General features: G+C 41.5%; 1 protein-coding gene across 1 annotated transcript in view; it reads left to right on the top strand.

The window, feature by feature from the left end:
- Positions 1-17,361, top strand: part of LOC142184919 (gamma-aminobutyric acid receptor subunit beta-4-like) — a 149,842-nt gene that overhangs the window by 95,832 nt on the left and 36,649 nt on the right. Inside the window, exons 3-4 of the mRNA XM_075260070.1 lie at positions 1,712-1,779; positions 11,627-11,847. Of these exons, the coding sequence (XP_075116171.1) occupies positions 1,712-1,779; positions 11,627-11,847 (289 nt within the window). The remainder of the gene's footprint in view (positions 1-1,711; positions 1,780-11,626; positions 11,848-17,361) is intronic.

The following is a 17,361-nucleotide window of genomic DNA, read 5'->3' as shown; positions in this document are numbered from 1 at the left end:
GCTTTTTAGCTGCGGGACGTCCCATCGAGCCTCAGCCTTAAGATGTTTTTGGAAAACCACATTGGGTGAAATTCAGTTTTCTGCCATAAAGGGAAGATATTCTGGCCCACATTTGGTGCAATCCGCACCATGCTTGCTACATTGTGTAAATATATGTGGAACTGTGATCAGGACTGGCTGGGGCGAGTTATAATGGAATTATATTTTTATATTTTTTTATATTTTTAGAATGGAATTTATTTTTAATGTGACAACTGTCTGAGCTGATCGCTTCAAAAAAGGATTAGATGCCTTTTTAGAGCACAATAGAATTGATGGTCATGGTTCAGCTTGATATTTCAACCATAGTAACTAGAGATGAGCGAGTACTATTCGAAACTCCTGTTTGGAATAGCATGCACCCATAGGAATGAATGGACGCAGCCGTCACGCAGGGGGTTAAGTGGCCGGCTGCCTGCAAAGTCTGAGTGCCGGCCGCTTCCATTCATTCCTATGGGTGCGTGCAGTGGCGTAACTAGGAATCGCGGGGCCCCGTGGTGAACTTTTGACATGTCCCCCCCGACCAAGGCTGAAGACCTCGACCAACTGACCCCTAACTCCACCGTCGCCCCCCCCCCCCCACGTGCGCATTTCTGCACACACTATAATATCCTATATTATATCTGAAAAGACCCCCGAGTATAATAGTGCTTGTGGGGCCTACGCCATCACTTACCGATCCCGGCCCCTGCCAGGATCGGTAAGTATATAGGGACCGTTACCGGCTGGAGTAACTCCAGCCGGTAACAGCCTATTAAAAAAAAACAAAAAAAAACGCAGCAGTAGCGGCTGTTGCCGGGCCCCGAATGTCCCAGGCCCTATGGCAGCTGCCTCTGCTGCTACGGCGGTAGTTACACCACTGGGTGTGTGCTATTCAAAACGGCCATTTCCAATAGTACTCGCTCATCTCTAACAGTAACCTTTTAAGTACACAGAATTAAATTAGGGCTTATTTTTTGTGGGACTAACTGTACTTTATAATAGCACCATTTTATATTTCTATTTAATGTACAGGGAAACTGGAACATGTCTAAATGAGGTGGAATTGGAAAAAATACAATTGTGCCATATTCTTACACATTTTATTTTTACAGTATTTGCCGCGCTTTAAACAATGACATTTTAGTGTTATTTTGTGGGCTAGTATGATAACAAATTTATAAAGTTTTCTTATGTGTTACTGTTACAAGAGAAATAATAAAAAATACTTTGAATTAGCATATGGTGGCACCTATATGGGCATCTCGGGCAATAAGTAATTTTTATTGATACCAATTTGAGGAATATGAGATTATAAATGTTTTTATATTTCACTTTAAGAGATAAAACGTTAGATTTTTTTTAATTATTGGCAAAATGACAAATTAGCTGTTACTGTTTTTTTAAGGTCTATAGTAACCTGCATAAAAGTCAGTGCATGCTTGAACCTCACAAAAGAACAAAACATTATTTATTGCAAATTAGTAAATACAATATCCTTGAAAAATTAAGGAGAAAAACACGACCAAAAAAATATTATTATTAATATATTATTGAATATTTACTGTCATACAGCATGTGAATTATTTTATGTATTTAATCTTTGCGCCTTGAATTTCACTTAGTTTTATGGGGTTTGTATATAAAATATTATTGTCTTGCTAATCACAAAATATAATTTTTTTTTTTACAGGTCCTCCAGTCACTGTGGGGATGAGTATACATATATCCAGCATTGACCAAATATCTGAGGTCAATATGGTAAGTACAATAAAGTTGTTGGCTTTGTAATTGTCATTTGCTTATGTTTGGATACTTATTGCATCTTTTCAAAAATATCTATATAAGGGGCGAAACCTTCTCAGTTAAAAAGTGCTCCCGATTTATTACTGTAATTACAGAGTTTTGGTGCAAAATACTGCTCTATACTATTCTACCCAAGTGACTTAACTTAAGCAAAAGGTCACATTAAAATTGTAAATACCCTCCTGAAAATGTCACTTTTTATTGGAAATCTTTAATTTATGCATCAAGGAAATATACTTTAAATATTAAGTAAATATTATTTTTAATGTTTCATATTTTTCTAAAAAAAAAATTTAAGTTTTCCCTTTAAATCCACTCAGATGCTATGGTCAACATTGACTACAGCATCTGAGGGGTTAAGGATCTTTCGATCTTTTGGAGGATTCTCATTAATATGTCTATGTGTGAATATTAAGGTAAATACAGTATATACTGTTGTTGTGGTAGAATTACACTATGATCCCTAAAATAGGAATGTCACCTCATTATCTGTGAGCTTCCAATTATTTAATAACTTTTTTTTTTGGGGGGGGGGGGGAGGGATATGCTAGATAGACATCTGACACAGTACTCATAGAATGTGTGGGGAGTCTTCATAATAACCACAAGACAATGGTTTATTTTATTGTACAATTCAAACTAGGTCCAATGGAAATGGTGCCTTTGCGACATCTCTTCCAATCTGAATTGCCATAGTATATAATAAATAAATAATTTAAATGACTAGTGTCAAATAAAGAAAGCATCTTAGTAGAACAAAAGAACGGTATGTATACATTTAGAATGGTGCAGTGTGGAAAGAGAACATCTTGCTCAAACAAAGTAATCCATAAATTAGCCAGGTCAGACACAGAAACAGAGAAACTTATGTATATATTATTTGACATCTGTTGACCAAGTGCAGTGAGAAAAGTCAATCTGCAGTATCTCATGGGTTGGACTGGATGAGCCTGTGTCTTCATTCATCCTCATCTCCTGTGTTACTATGTATACAAGGGACCATCTGGCATCCATTATAAGGTGATCAGCTATAGAAGTACCAAAGCGTGACCTTATGTTTCAATCAAAATATACATTCAAATTTACATTAGCGGTTCCATAGATTACATTGTACTTGTGTTCCAATATTATTGGCTTGGAATGGTCTTCAGTAGGCCATAGTGACTTGAAACTACATGTGATTTAATGTGATTGATAGACAATCTAGTAATGTGCATACAGATTGTCTATCAATTCTCTGTGATAAAGTACTGTATGTACTATAGTGCTGTCTATATACTGTATTTATCTCTGCTTATACTACATTTACTGCTCTCTAGATGGAGGTAATGCTCTTTACCAGTGCTACATGTACTGTAGTGGGGTCTACACATGGTATTCTATACCTACCTCTGCTTATACTTTAATAAAATGCCCAGAAGAAATAATTGTGTAAATAAAACTTCATATTTGCATATGTGACTCTTCCTGGGTGCTGTTGAATTCTTTACATTGGATACTTCTAGCCATGACAGGACCTCCACTGGCACCAACTACAATATGCAAAGTGCAGGATCTTCTATTTCATGTTCTGTGTATAATAATTGATCCTCACAAGTCAGGATGTTTAACCTATTGTTAGGCGATGGCTGGTCAAGTAATGGAGGGGGTGTACATCTCACCCAGACTACTCAGGTGGGTGAGATGAGAAAACTCCAGGAATGTTTGTTCTCACCAGACAACTTTCATCTGCTGAGCAGTTTGGTAAATACTGGGTACTGGTACTGGGCTGGATTTTTAGGAATGGCAGTAGGTTGGTAGTGGGATCTGTCATTCCACCCCCCCTCCAGTACACACTTTGGGGATGTTCCGGTAGCGACTCAGCTGCAGAGAGTCTCTTCATCAAGGAGGCTTAAGAAGCCAGCTCCAGCAGCAGACTGGGGGCAGAGCTTGTCTGGAGAGCGACAGAGAGGTCATATTTTTGGAGCTGTGTGCTGAATGATTCTACTGGCTTTTTTTGGATTTCTGTTATTCTAGGTGAGGTAACCTATTCTATATTTAGTTAGAGCCTAGCCGGGCAGGGATTTATTTCTGTATTGTTTCCTTTTGTTGCTGCACTACTTTTTTTTGAGTGAAAACAAACTCTACCTTTGTTTTGGACTAAAATAAACTGGACTTGTGTGTCTATGCCACCCCACCTAGCAACCCCAGACCCTGACACTATTCATTGAGTTTCTGCAACCAATTGGAGCAGTCACTTACGCAGAAAGCAATAAAGGGTTAAACTCCTGACTTGTGCAGGTGTTATGCCAATAGGATGAGGAGATGGTAGGAGAAGTCACTGAAGTAATTTACACAACTTTGTAAAAGTCTTCATATCCTTTAAAGGGATTCTATTAGAGTTGATTCGAATACTAGATTTGAATAACTCGCTTTTATATAACATTGAAGGACCTGGGATGTGACGTCATCATAACGTCATCAAAGGTCCTTTAATCCACTCAGTGTCTTTTGTGGTGGAACTACCTGGATTGTACAGGTCAGCGTACAATGGGGGAATGGGATATAGGCTGTGAGGAAGAGGGGTACATGGGTGTACAGGCTGTGCGTGAGCAAGATTGTGGTAGAATGAGGGGTTCCCCGCTCCATATCACCCTCTTGCTCGCATACAGTTTGCACACCCATGTACCCCTCTTGTTCATACATACCCTGCACCCCACATCACCCTCTTGTTCACATATAGCCTGCACGCCCACATACCCCTCTTGGGGGGGCATGTCAAAAGTTCGCAACAGGGCCCCGTCATTCCTAGTTACGCCACTGAGAAAGGCTATTCTTCCCCTACCTTTAGAATTCTCTGCGCCGCTGTTCCGGTGATATTCTCTGTGTTCTCTGTATGTAACCCCGGGAATATCTTTCCAGACAGCACAGGGGGCGGTTCCCCCATGCTTAAAAAGCATTGGTAGCGCCCCCTGTGCTGCCTGAAGACTCTACAGTGACGCCTTCCATCTTCTTCTTGAGACCGCCATTCTTCTCTGTGCATATCCGTCCGTTTTCTTGTGGCCTCTTACATATGTGGCCGAATGGACAATATGTTGAGAGTCGCTAGAACAATAGGCTGCAATGATCCCCTTTATCTGATTATTATCAGCATTGGGCTATGGTATATCTCTGTCTGGTTTTCTGTTTCTCAGTTCTGTTCTAGGAAGAGAAAATCAGAAATCACACTGGGGACAGATTTGTTATGTGATGGACAGCAATGAATCCCAATGTACCACATTGATTATTATGGAGTCTGTCAAGTTTCTATTATAGTGTCCATTTTGCCATATGAAATTGTGCAACTTGCACCACTTTTTAACCCTATAAGGACACATGGGTACTGTGTACAGGGGCCCTATGGGGCATAATAATGTGTACAGGGGCCACTATGCGGCATAATACTGTGTGTAGGGGCCACTATGGGACATAATACTGTTGCAGGGGCCACCATAGGACATAATACTGTGTGTAGGGGCCACTATAGGGCATAATAGTGTGTACAGAGGCCACTATGGGGCATAATACTGTGTACAGGGGCCACTATGGGGCATAACAGAGAGCACAGGGATATGGGGGGGGGAGGCGGTCGGGGTCTTCGGGTGGGCATTGGTTGGAGGGGGGGGGGTCATGTCAAAAGTTCACCACGGGGCCCCACCGTTCATAGTTACGCCACTGTTTGGGGCGTTTCTTATTCTTACATCATATCATAGCGCACAATCCTTATGTCACTCTAACAATGTCTTTATTTTTATTAATTATTAGCCAACAAATTAAAGACCTCAGGCATTTATCTGCACTCTAATAGACAGTAGGAAGAAAGTCAGCCTTCTTACCCCAATGTTATATTTACCTCTGACAAAATGGTTCAAAATATATGGTTGTAACTGAGCTGGAATGAAACAAATGACACTGCTAGAATATTTCTGGTAATTCAGAATCCTATGCCTAAAAATGAAAATTCCCAAAGAGCTTCTAAAAAAAGTATAAGTGCAAAAAGATACGGGAAAACCCTGAAATAGAAGAGAATTTCCTTTGGATCCACACATATATCTACAAATCAGCCTAGAGAATAGATTTCCCTTATATCGGTATACCTCTTAGTGTTAAACCTTTCAGGGATCATCTTCTCGCGTCTATTCCCATGCAGCGGATTGCATTGGCTTCTTTGATCTTTATTTTGCTTTCACAATTAATTAGCGAGGTAGAAGGATTAACGAAGTTGCATAAATACCTGCTGGCCTATGCACTAGATGAGAGCTCTATCAAATGTCATTGATCTGTGTGGTGCCTAGAGATGAAAGGGAGAAAGTGGAGTTTGTTTTGCAAAAAAATATTTTTACGGCTTTTCTATTTGAAGAATGACATATATTTATGAGCATCATCTTGTTGTGCACGGTTGTTTTTATTAAATTATTTTTAGTGTTAATAAGGTTGTGCGACTAAATTATTATTATAGTTATAACCAATATGGGTAAATATTACATAACCTGAAAGATTGTCACTAGCATTAGTAGACCTCTGTCCTCTTTCAGTGTCATAATGGCAGTAAATGGCTAAAGAGAACTTGTGCACCTTGGAATATTTTTACTGGTGCCTTGGCTTTGTGAGTCATACATATATATATATATATATATATATATATATATATATATATATACACATACTTCTTCAACTCAGTAGTAACATCTGCCATCTTCTTCGGAGTGGCCTGCTGGTGGAGTAACATACCAGCCAGGGACAGAAATAGACATGACAGGCCGGTTAGTAGGGCCAGCTCTGTCCTGGGGAGCCCCCTGGACCCGGTAAAGGTGGTGGGTGACAGAAGGATACTGTTCGCGGTGAGCTTCATGCTGGAGAACAACTTCCATCTCATGTATGAGACCATGATAGCACTGGGCAGTACTGTCAGTGACCGACTGCTTCACCCCAAGTGTGAGAAGGAGCTATCGGAGATCCTTCCTCCCAGCCACGGTCAGGCTGTATAATCAACATCAAGCTAAGCGGAGATCACTCCGCACAGAGAACTAAATGATCCTGAGTCTTTCTTTTTCTTTTTATTTGCTATGACTCCTAATATCTTTTCTATCTGCTATGAGCTTGTATGTGTTCTTTCTTGAATATATTACTGTATTGTCCATGCTGATGTAACACACTGAATTTCCCCATGGTGGGACTATTAAAGGATTATCATATCTTATATAGGCAAAGGCAGAATATGGAATGCCCTTTCTCCCATTCATCTCCCTAATGTCCGGGACTTGATAGCCAAAAGTAGCCGAATATCTTTGTTGAAATAGAACAGCCCTAGCTACCATGTTTATGTGTAAGTTCATCACCCCTCAGAGCATGGCCCAGCAGATCCCACTATCCAGGGATGAAGTCCGACACAGTACAACTCAACCTTACAAAGGTGGCATACATTGTAAATGTTAGCCCACCCAACAGTGATAGTCTCTCCATCTTTTAGCTATTGGAGTTGGCTGTAAATCCTCTAGTTTATCATACAAATGTCTTTCAAAACCGCTCCTATATATTCATGGTTTCCTAAGGTTAGCATTAAAGGGTCTGCTCCTTTTCAAGTAGCAATCTTTCTGGAAATATGGAAGACCCATTTTATTAATCCTGCAACCAACTTAAAGGGGTTGTCCCATCTCAAGGATCCTATCTATACTGCTAGCTTATGTGGATTTAAGACTTTTTCTAAATACATTGCTTCAGCAAAACTACTTTGTTTGACTGCTATCTGAGATTATTCACTTCATTGTTTACACTGTGTTTCCATAACCACGGACCTGGGGATGATCTTATCTCTCTTCCTAGGACAAGTGAGTAGTTCACTGCTCTGAGGAGGGGAGATGGAGCTGAGTGCTCGGAGCAGCTTGTATTTCTGAGCCCTTTATCTCCCTCTTCCAGTTATCAGGTCTGCTAATTGAATTTTGCTGATAAGGGCTGAGACAGGGAGTCTTTTACCTCTGTACACAGACCTAAAATGGAGTTTATTGCAAGCTGACTCTTGCTCCTGTAGCATGTAAATTTGGGATTTACATGCTCATCTCCTATCAAATCCAGCTCTGCTACATCAGCTTCATATTGTGCATCTTCTAGTGATACTGTGCTAATTTATTTACAACCATCCCTCATTACTGACTGCAAACACGTACTGCTATGAAGAGAGATAGCAGAGCAAGTGAAACCCCGCCCACCAATTCACCGAGAAAACTAGGAAGTGAACAGAGCACACAGCCTGCACAGTGGTGAGCAGGCGAGGTGGGAAAACCTCTTTAAGGTCATTTTACACTACGTAAATATTCCCAGTGCATACACTATAAGGACCTATAGGCGCATGGCTATACCCATGGAGGTCAATACAGTATTCTATGCAATGTAAAGTTTATAAGCTAAGGGGAACCCACAAAAACTGCCAAATTTGCTAATTTGCAGGAGAATTTCTGTGTGTAAATTCAGCTGCCCGTTGCCACCATGTGACTGCAGACTTGGTCTTCTTGCACAGATTTTTATGTGTCTTTTGGATTATAATATTCATGCGTTATTTATAAGTGTTTTGTGTTGGTATTATAGATAAAAATACAAGGTTTACAATTTACGTTGCAACATAAGTTGGCCACAATAACCACTGCGTAGCAAAAATAGGCCAAAGACAATATATACTGCTTAATATACCTATGTGTAGATTGAGTAACCTGCAGATGTGGTGCAAATACAGAATATGATGAGGGAAATTTATCAGTCTCTACAATTGGTGCAAAGTAATTTCTTGCGCCAAATGTGTGCCACAATGGTGCTTCACTCTACACATTGTGTGAATGTGAGCGGTGCAGGGAGGACTGTGGTGTTTTCAGATCTGCATATTTATTTTAACTAGTACCAGTTTTCTGGCGTGAGTTATAATGGAAATCTACACCAGTTCCTAACTGACATAGGTCTCCATTCAGACACATAGGCATGCAACTGATTTATGAAGAGCCTCTTGATAAATCATTTGCGCCTTGTGCCACTCATGGTCTTTATTATGACTGATATATGAAACACCGTTCCTAATAAATCTGTCCCAATGAGCTACTTATCGTAATGCTAGAGGGCTATATAGCATCATATGAAAGGAGGCCGAGCCCAGTGATGCAATAATTTTCTGCCATAACCAGCACATTTTCAGAGGGAGTGTAAGGGTGTGCAGGTATGGCGACAAACAATCATTTTCTTTGGATTGCTATTTACTTTAAACCATTCAATAGTTCATAACAGTATATGGAACGTCTGAGACAACAGTATAGGCACACCACAAGGTTCACGTATCTTCAGCAGCACTCTTGCGAAGAGGGAGTCTCCCTCTCCTCCTATGTCTCATCTAATTGTCCCTATGTTAGGGAATAGCCAGATGATAATTCCCCAGAAGCTGCTGGCAAACCCTGGAGGAAGGGGCACAAGGGACAGTGAGCCCTAAGCTGAAGCCCCCAACTGTTCCTACCTATTGCCAGGCCCTATCCTACATAATAGGCGGCAACCACGAAGACGTTCCCTTCCTGTATAAGTGATACACAAAACGCAGACAAGATGAACAACAACAAAGGGAGGTCAGCTAGCCATCAGAGTCCAAAAGAATAGTCAGTAGGGAAAGCCAGAGGTCAAGGATTAGAATACAAGTAAATAAACAGCAAGAGAAGCCAGCAAGCACGAGGCAATAGCAAGCACGAGGCAATAACAGGCACCAGTGTGAATGTGAGCAAAGACTAAATAGGGAAGAAGAACCTGACAGGAAGGCAGGCTGTCAATCACAGGCAAGACAAAACTTAACCACTGAATGGACAGAGGCAAAAAGGGCAGAAGACGGGTGTGGTGCAAATACAATCACAGAACTAGAGGAGTGTTCACATAGTGCAACTAAAAATTTTAAGCAAATTATCAAACTGCACATGCCTCCTGCGCTGCAGAACGTGAGCAGAGAGTTGCACAGAGACCCGAACAGGCAGAGATGTTACACCCTAGCAGTCAGTCTTTACTTTTGTGGTGCACTTTTGTGTTGTACAAAGTGCAATAGTAGATTCAACCATATTCAGTCTATCACAGGACAGGAATATGCTGGTTGGTCAGTTTCTAGTATAACAATTTGGCATTATGTCCTCTCTGGGGTTGTAAACCTCCTCTGGCATTAATATTAGCATGTGTACTGGGATCATCATGGCCTGTGTTTCATGGCTAAGAACAGAGGGACAGCAGTAACACATGGGGTCTGTCTTTGTAAAACTAAAATTGGTGGAGGACTTTTTCCTCTGCTGATTTGCATGTTGACTTCCACAGAGTATCATCAAGCATTTGATAGAATGGTGTAAAGCAGGCCAACCTGGACTTGGGAGCAGTGGAAACCATTTCTGTGAAGTGATTAATCAATCTTCTGTATTGGCTTGGGCAACATGTCCACCTTTAACTATCCTCCTATCTCTAAGCCAACTCACTTTTTCACACTACAGTAAGGCTTCCAACCTCATCACTCTACCGAAACGACCATAACTAAAGTTGCAAATGGCCTAGTAATTGCCACATCCAAACACCACTACTCAGTTCTACTCCTTCCAAACCTTTCATCCACCTTCAACATAGTTGATCTACTAATTCTAGCACTGTTGGAATGTTTTTCTCTTTAGCCCCCACCATTCCCAAGCCATCAATGCTGTTAGTTTTGGTGCCTGATATGCTATTTAGACTGTGTACTGTCAGAAGGGCAGGGTCAGACAGGAGCAGACAAGGGGTGTGATTCTGAGCTCTGACACTGGCTGTCTCTGACTGGAGCACTGAATTATGCCTCCTGTCTGCCCCCCCCCCCTTGGCATTACAGAGCTTAAAGAGGACCTTTCATCACTTGGGGCACATGCGGTTTTATATACCGCTAGAAAGCCAACAGTGCGCTGAATTCAACGCATTGTTGGCTTTCACGATCTGTGCCCCAGGTGAAGAGCTATCGGTGCCGGTACCGTAGCTCTTCACCGTCAGAAGGGCGTTCCTGATAATCAGTCAGGAATGCCCTTCCTCACAGCAGCGCCTATAGTGCTGTACTGTGAGAGGGGTGAGGAACGCCTCCCCCAGTACTCGTCTATGGCGCTGCTGTGAAGAAGGGCGTTCCTGACTGACTGTCAGGAACGCCCTCCTAACGGTGATGAGCTACAGTATCGGCACCAATAGCTCTTCACCCGGGGCAAAGAACATGAAAGCTGTCGGCTTGCTAGCGATATAAAAAAAATGTGCCCCAAGTGATGAAAGGTCCTCTAAACAGTCACATTCCAACCACGCAGGAATCAGTGGAGCAGCACCTGTTAACAGATGCTAAGATCTTGAATTGGTGGGGGTGGCCAAAGGTCCTCTTTAATCTTTATTCCAGGGGACCACCATCTGTTTCAAGCTTGTGATGACCCCACCGATGCCTGGTATGAACTGTGTGATCATCACTTGACCAGGGAAGACTTTCATATGTAAAAATTGATGTGCCTATATGTTGACATCTACAAAATTCTGAAGAACTGCATTAGTTTCATAGCATAATTTTTACTTCTGGCTTTCTTTACGGGACTTTCAAGTATTTTATTTTTGGATACCCTGCTCTTGTTTTATGTTCTTTTCTTTGACCATCCTCTGATCCAAACCTCATAGTTCACCAATTAAAATGTGTTAAAAAATGTATGCAGATTTAACAGAATTTCAATATATTGCTAGTTATGCGTTACACAATGCCTCTAACACCTTGCTGATATATTATATGTTTCCCCTACAGGACTATACCATCACTATGTATTTTCAGCAGAGTTGGCGTGATAAGCGCTTGGCCTATACTGCCCTCCCTCTAAACCTCACGTTGGATAACCGAGTGGCTGACCAGCTCTGGCTTCCAGATACATACTTTTTGAATGATAAAAAATCCTTTCTCCATGGTGTGACAGTCAAGAACCGAATGATACGACTACACCCGGATGGCACTGTTCTGTATGGACTAAGGTGAGATTCTGTAAAATTATTCTACAACAAATGTCTATTGTCAATAGTAATATTTTTCTGGAATGCTTCCTGATTTTTTTGTTATATACTGTATCTGTTATATTTTTTTTTTCTATTCAGTAGTAGCTATTACTACTGTGAACGCAGTCCGATCTAAGTATCACCGTACCAAAGTCCAAATGAGTACAATTAGTATATGAGCCAGTTTGTTTTATGTATCTACTGAACATGAACAGTATATATGTAGCTTTTTATTACACTTGTTAATGTATATAGGCAAACAACATGTCAGAAATGTATTGCACCCCATATATTAAGTAGAAAGCAGGAAAGGAGTTAGATATCTGCAAATACTTGTATTCTCAAGCAGAATGGGGGACATAATTCCCGAACGGGCTGCAAGTGCAGATGTGAACCCAGCCGGAGTCCAATATGGTCAGCAATGACTGAATGTGTCCGAGTATGATAATGGTAACATTCAGTTGTCAAAGTGTTCCTAAATTTCTAGGAGGACTAACAGCAGAACAGCACAAAGAGTGATATGAAAAGTTGATCCAGAATTGTTATAGGAATTACAGCTTAAAGACTACCTAGAACAAAGGATCTTCTGGCCAATAAGCTTGGGCCAATGCTCATACCAAAAAATCAGCAGGACAAAAAGTTATTGTTTCCTGACAGCACATTGCCCTGTGTAATAAGTCAAGCAGTGAAGGTGCATGCCATGGAGATGATTGCTTTAGTGATCATTCCTACAGCATGTCGCCTACATTGTCTTCTATAGTATTAAGAATGGGTCAGAATCTGCGCTGATCCTGAGTTTTGTTGCTGATCTTTTTGTCCAATACAGCCCTAAGTCAGAGCATTCAATGCAAGGAGCACGTGCTGAAAGAAATCCCGTACATCCTGAGATGAATAAAACAAACTATAAAGCACTGATTGAAATCGAATATGTAATAAGTGCTTTAAGTGCTCGTATTAAATATGTATGTTAGGTTTATGTTACTTGGCAGCGGTACTGACTTCTGACTTCACTGATGCAGTTTTTGGCACCCTATCCTTAGAGACTGGGGGTTGTGGCTAATTTTCTGGAGATAGTTAACTCTTTGCTGTCTGTCAATTAACCCCTTTAGGGCCTTGTACCTCCAGTGTTCCATAGAGCCATACAACTCATTGTACAGAATACGCCATGGTTTATCAACATGAACCATTTTTGTGTCCGAGTGCTTTCCATTAAAGAATACAAACAGGACAAAGACCGAAACGGGACCTGCACTATGGATAGGCCCAAATAGTAGCATAGCATGGACGAACACAGACTACACAGCAACTAAAGGAACCAGGGGATGGCACCTCCTGGCAGTAGCAATATGACCGCAGTTATTACAGATATTATATCACTTCCTGCTATACAGGTGCATTGTGTAGATATGGCCATTGGGAATTATCCTTAGTTCTAGCTAATAGTAAGTTCACTTCTCTAAGTTACCATTGGCAGTGTTGCTACATAGCATTGCTTGGTTAGATCAATATAATATCTAAATTATGTCTAAAGTGACCTTTCAGTTCTTTGCATCCTTTGCAGCCTCTTCTCCAGCCTCACCATTCACCAGCAAGTGTCTGTACTGTCAGATGGGCGGTATCAGGCAAGAGCAGACAAGGGGGTGGGATTCAGAGTTCTGCAGTAGGCAGCTCAGAGTCATTAATACTCTGCTTCTACCTGAGACCACCCACTTAACAATAGAGAGCATACCTAATTAGCCTACCAGGCACCAAAACGGACTGCACTGATTGCTCAGTAATGGAGGGGACTAGAGAAAAAAATCCAACTATGCCAGCATCAGTGGCGCAGAGACTATTACATGGTGCAAGGAACTGGAATTGGACTTTTAAAGGTCCTCTTTAAATAAAATCACATTTTCTGTTTGGGTGGGCGGACATATTAGTAGCTGCCTCTTTAGACGCTGGTTAAGCCTGTACATTATATACTGCCATCTAAGTGCTGTAAAGTGTCTACAATGTGAATGTATACAGTATGGGGATTCTGAACTCCTACAAGGCGTCTTCTTGTAGAGGTGATCTTGTCTAGTCTTATGGATGTGTTATGTAGTGGAGGGGTCATTTTCTTTTCTCCATCACCATGGCCTGACTGTATTTGCAGCGTATAGTTACACCATTGTTGCAAAGTGTTTTTGTGGCCTACCTTGGATCACATATACACAAAAAGCAGAAGACATTTCCCGTATGAGACATGGAATGACTGCAGGATTGTTTCTTTGTACTGTATTTCCGCTCATGTAAACATCTATGTATAGCGGCGCCCACCACCCGAAGCTGCAGAGAGATATATTTAGAACATGCACAATAAATGTTACAGACAAGAGCAGCGCAGAGGTGTCAAGGCTTTGCACAGACTTATCTTCTTTCTCCGTCAAATTTTCTATTTGTCCTTTTTTTTCCCCCCGGTCCCTCTGTTTCCCAGCTTATCCTTTCCTCTCTCACCCCAACCTTCTGCATTGACTCCCACCGCGCCTTGCATTTGTATGTTCTCCCTCCCTGATCCTCTTTCTCCTTGTTTCCATAGAAACCACATCCACTTGGAATGAAACTGATCATTCATATTGTAAAGAGAAATGTATGAGAGAAACAGAAAAGGCTGGCTCCTAACATAGCCCGGTCTGCAGCGGCATCACACACAAAAACCATAGCTTTGGCCGTATAATAGTCTGGATGTCGTTTTTGTCTTTACGCTCTTCATTCCATCGTGCCAGGGATGGCGTGTCTATTATATACGGTCATTTGCCAGCGATGTCATATCATCCAATGTCTCTATTTGCTTTCCATTCTATTTGCAGATCTAATTCCATTTAGAATGATTATTGGTTGTTACGTCTACCTATCACATTGTCATGAAGGTTGTTGCATCGAGGCAATATGTTTTCATATGTCCATAAAATAGAGAAGGGTCATGAACAAGGGACCTTCTAAGTGGCTGCTGCCCGACTGAACCTGGCCTATCTATATATTACATACCCACCATGTAATACTGCATTGCTACTACTGCGGGGGAAGAAATACAGTATGGCTGGCCATAACTTCACCCAGAAAGCGACCTGCCCTATCTTGACGCAGATTCCATGGCGGAAACCACCGCGGCGTCTATGTCTGGACAAGGCTTTGTTCCTAATCTGGAGAGGAAAGCCATGACTGTTGGAAGCCACGACAGTTGCAGCTAGACACGGGATTCAGACGCGGCTTCCCACGTCAAAATCCGGACCAAATAACTACGTGTGAACTAGCCCTAAGAGCTTCCTAGATATTCCCCATTCCTTCTGTAACCACTACTAGGTTTGGTTAAAAAAGACTCAGCAAAATATGCAACAAAAAAAGCAGCTTTTCTGTAACGTGAAGCCTCAGCCGAAAGAGGGAAATCTGCATTATTTCCTGCTTAAGGCTGAGGCCCCACGTTGCAGAAATGCAGCTTTTTTTGTTGCAGATTTTGTTGTTGTTTTATGAGCCAAAGCCAGGAGTGGATTAAGCAGAGGCAGAAGTATAAGAACTTCCTATATATTTCCCATTCCTCTTAGGGCCATTCTTGGTTTTGGCTCAAAAAACTGCAGCAAAATCTGCAACAAAAAAGGCTGCGTTTCTGCAATGTAAGGCTGAACCCCACATTGTGGAAAAATAGCTTGTTTTGTTGCAGATTTTGCTGTGTTTTTTTCAGCCAAAGCCAAGAATGGCTACAAAAGGAATGGGAGATATATAGGAAGTTCCTATGCTTCTACCCTCTGCTTAATGCACTCCTGGCTTTGGCTCAAAAAAAACAAAGCAAAATCTGCAACCCAAGAAGCTGCATTTCCACAATGTGGGGCATTAGCCTTAGGCTTTGCAGAAATGCAGTAGAAAAAAATGCAGAGTTTTACAGCACTAGCAAAGTGAATGAGATTCTGGCTAATCCCAGCCATATATTGCAGGGAAAAATTAGCATTTTCAAAAACACAGCATGTCAGTTTTACCCATAGAAACACTTGTGTTTTCCCTATAGATTGAGACCGGGACCCTACATGGCGTACACAGTGTTTTACAGTCACAGTAAAGTGGATGGGATTCTAGCGAATTCCATCCCCACTTTGTAGTAAAATACGCCCTGGACAAACTGTGATATCCAATACCATTGTGGCTTTTTAAATCGTATCATGTCAGTTATACCTATGGAAACGCCGTCAGTTTAGCTATAGGTATAATTGAAGGAGAAAGTCTGCAAATTTTCTGTGCATAGCAATGCAGGAAGAACCGTGATGTGTTTCCGCCATAGCTCTTCTCGCAGCGCATTTTTGCTGTGGGATGGCACATGGGGCCTTATTCTTAATAAGGGAAGAAAAACTGCAGAGAAAAATGTAGAAAAAACACCATAAAAAACGCTGCAGAAAAAAACCCAATGCATTTCCACTGCTTTGCAGTTTTCCTTATCTGTGTTCGGAAACGTAGGGCTTTAGTCTTAAAATCTGCAACAAAAAAACCCACATAATTTGTTGCAACTTTTTCTTCTGAAGATTTCCTGCAGAAAATCTCCAGATTTTGTGTTGCAGTAAATGTATAGTGTTTCAGTCCGATGTGTCATTACCCTAATCCTGGAGATACAATGGGTGGTTTCATCAAATGCATCTAAGGTTAAGGCTCAACGTAGCGAAATGCAAGAAAAAACGCTGCAGAAAATTCTAAACTGACGCATTATTCATGGCATTTTCCTCTACAGACTTTCTGCTCTTATTATACCTACACGGAAAACGCCAAAGTTTCTGCAGATATAAGGGACATCCTGTTGTTTATAAAAAGTGTGAAGGGATTACAAAACTTCTCAACACTCTTCACTCTGTCATCTATAATTTGGCGCAAATCCAGTGAAATTGTGGCACAATTTGTGTATATTGCAGCTTTTATGAGGTTTAGACCAAGGTCGAGGTGGGGTGATGTGCCTAGAAATTCATCATTTGAAATAAACGCAATGGTGAAATTGACCAGGTCCAGGTGAATGGGCCTCAATAGGGGGCAGAATCACAGTAGAATCCATCTCAAAATTAGTGGCAATTTTTACTGTGTGAACAGACCCTGAGGCTGAGTGCACACAGGGTTTTTTGGTCCGGAAACTGAGGCAGAGGCCACCTCAGTTTCTGGACTAAAAAACAAGTAGCCACGACCAAATGCCGATGCAGTGCAGTGTAGTTCACCATCTACTTTACTGTTGGCATGATCTGTGTGGGCAGTGCGCGGCAAACACACAGACCCCATTATAGTCTATGGGGTCCGTGTTCTTTTACAGCACAGCGCTAGCAATTGCATTTGTTTTCCAGTCGGGGGGGGGGGGTCTCCATGCGGACTCTCTCCAGACGGAATACAACACCTTTGGAATGCAACTGGGACAGCAGGGGAAGCATGTCTGGGGGCATCTAACATGCCCAAGTCCCTGTATTACGCCACTAATAATGCGGGAGCTGACTTTTTCCCATAGGAATGCAT

Source organism: Leptodactylus fuscus, chromosome 11, assembly GCF_031893055.1.
Source record: "Leptodactylus fuscus isolate aLepFus1 chromosome 11, aLepFus1.hap2, whole genome shotgun sequence".
In the NCBI taxonomy this organism is placed as follows: Eukaryota; Metazoa; Chordata; class Amphibia; order Anura; family Leptodactylidae; genus Leptodactylus; species Leptodactylus fuscus.
Note: the sequence above shows the minus strand (reverse complement) of the source record. Positions and strands in the feature narration are given on the sequence as shown.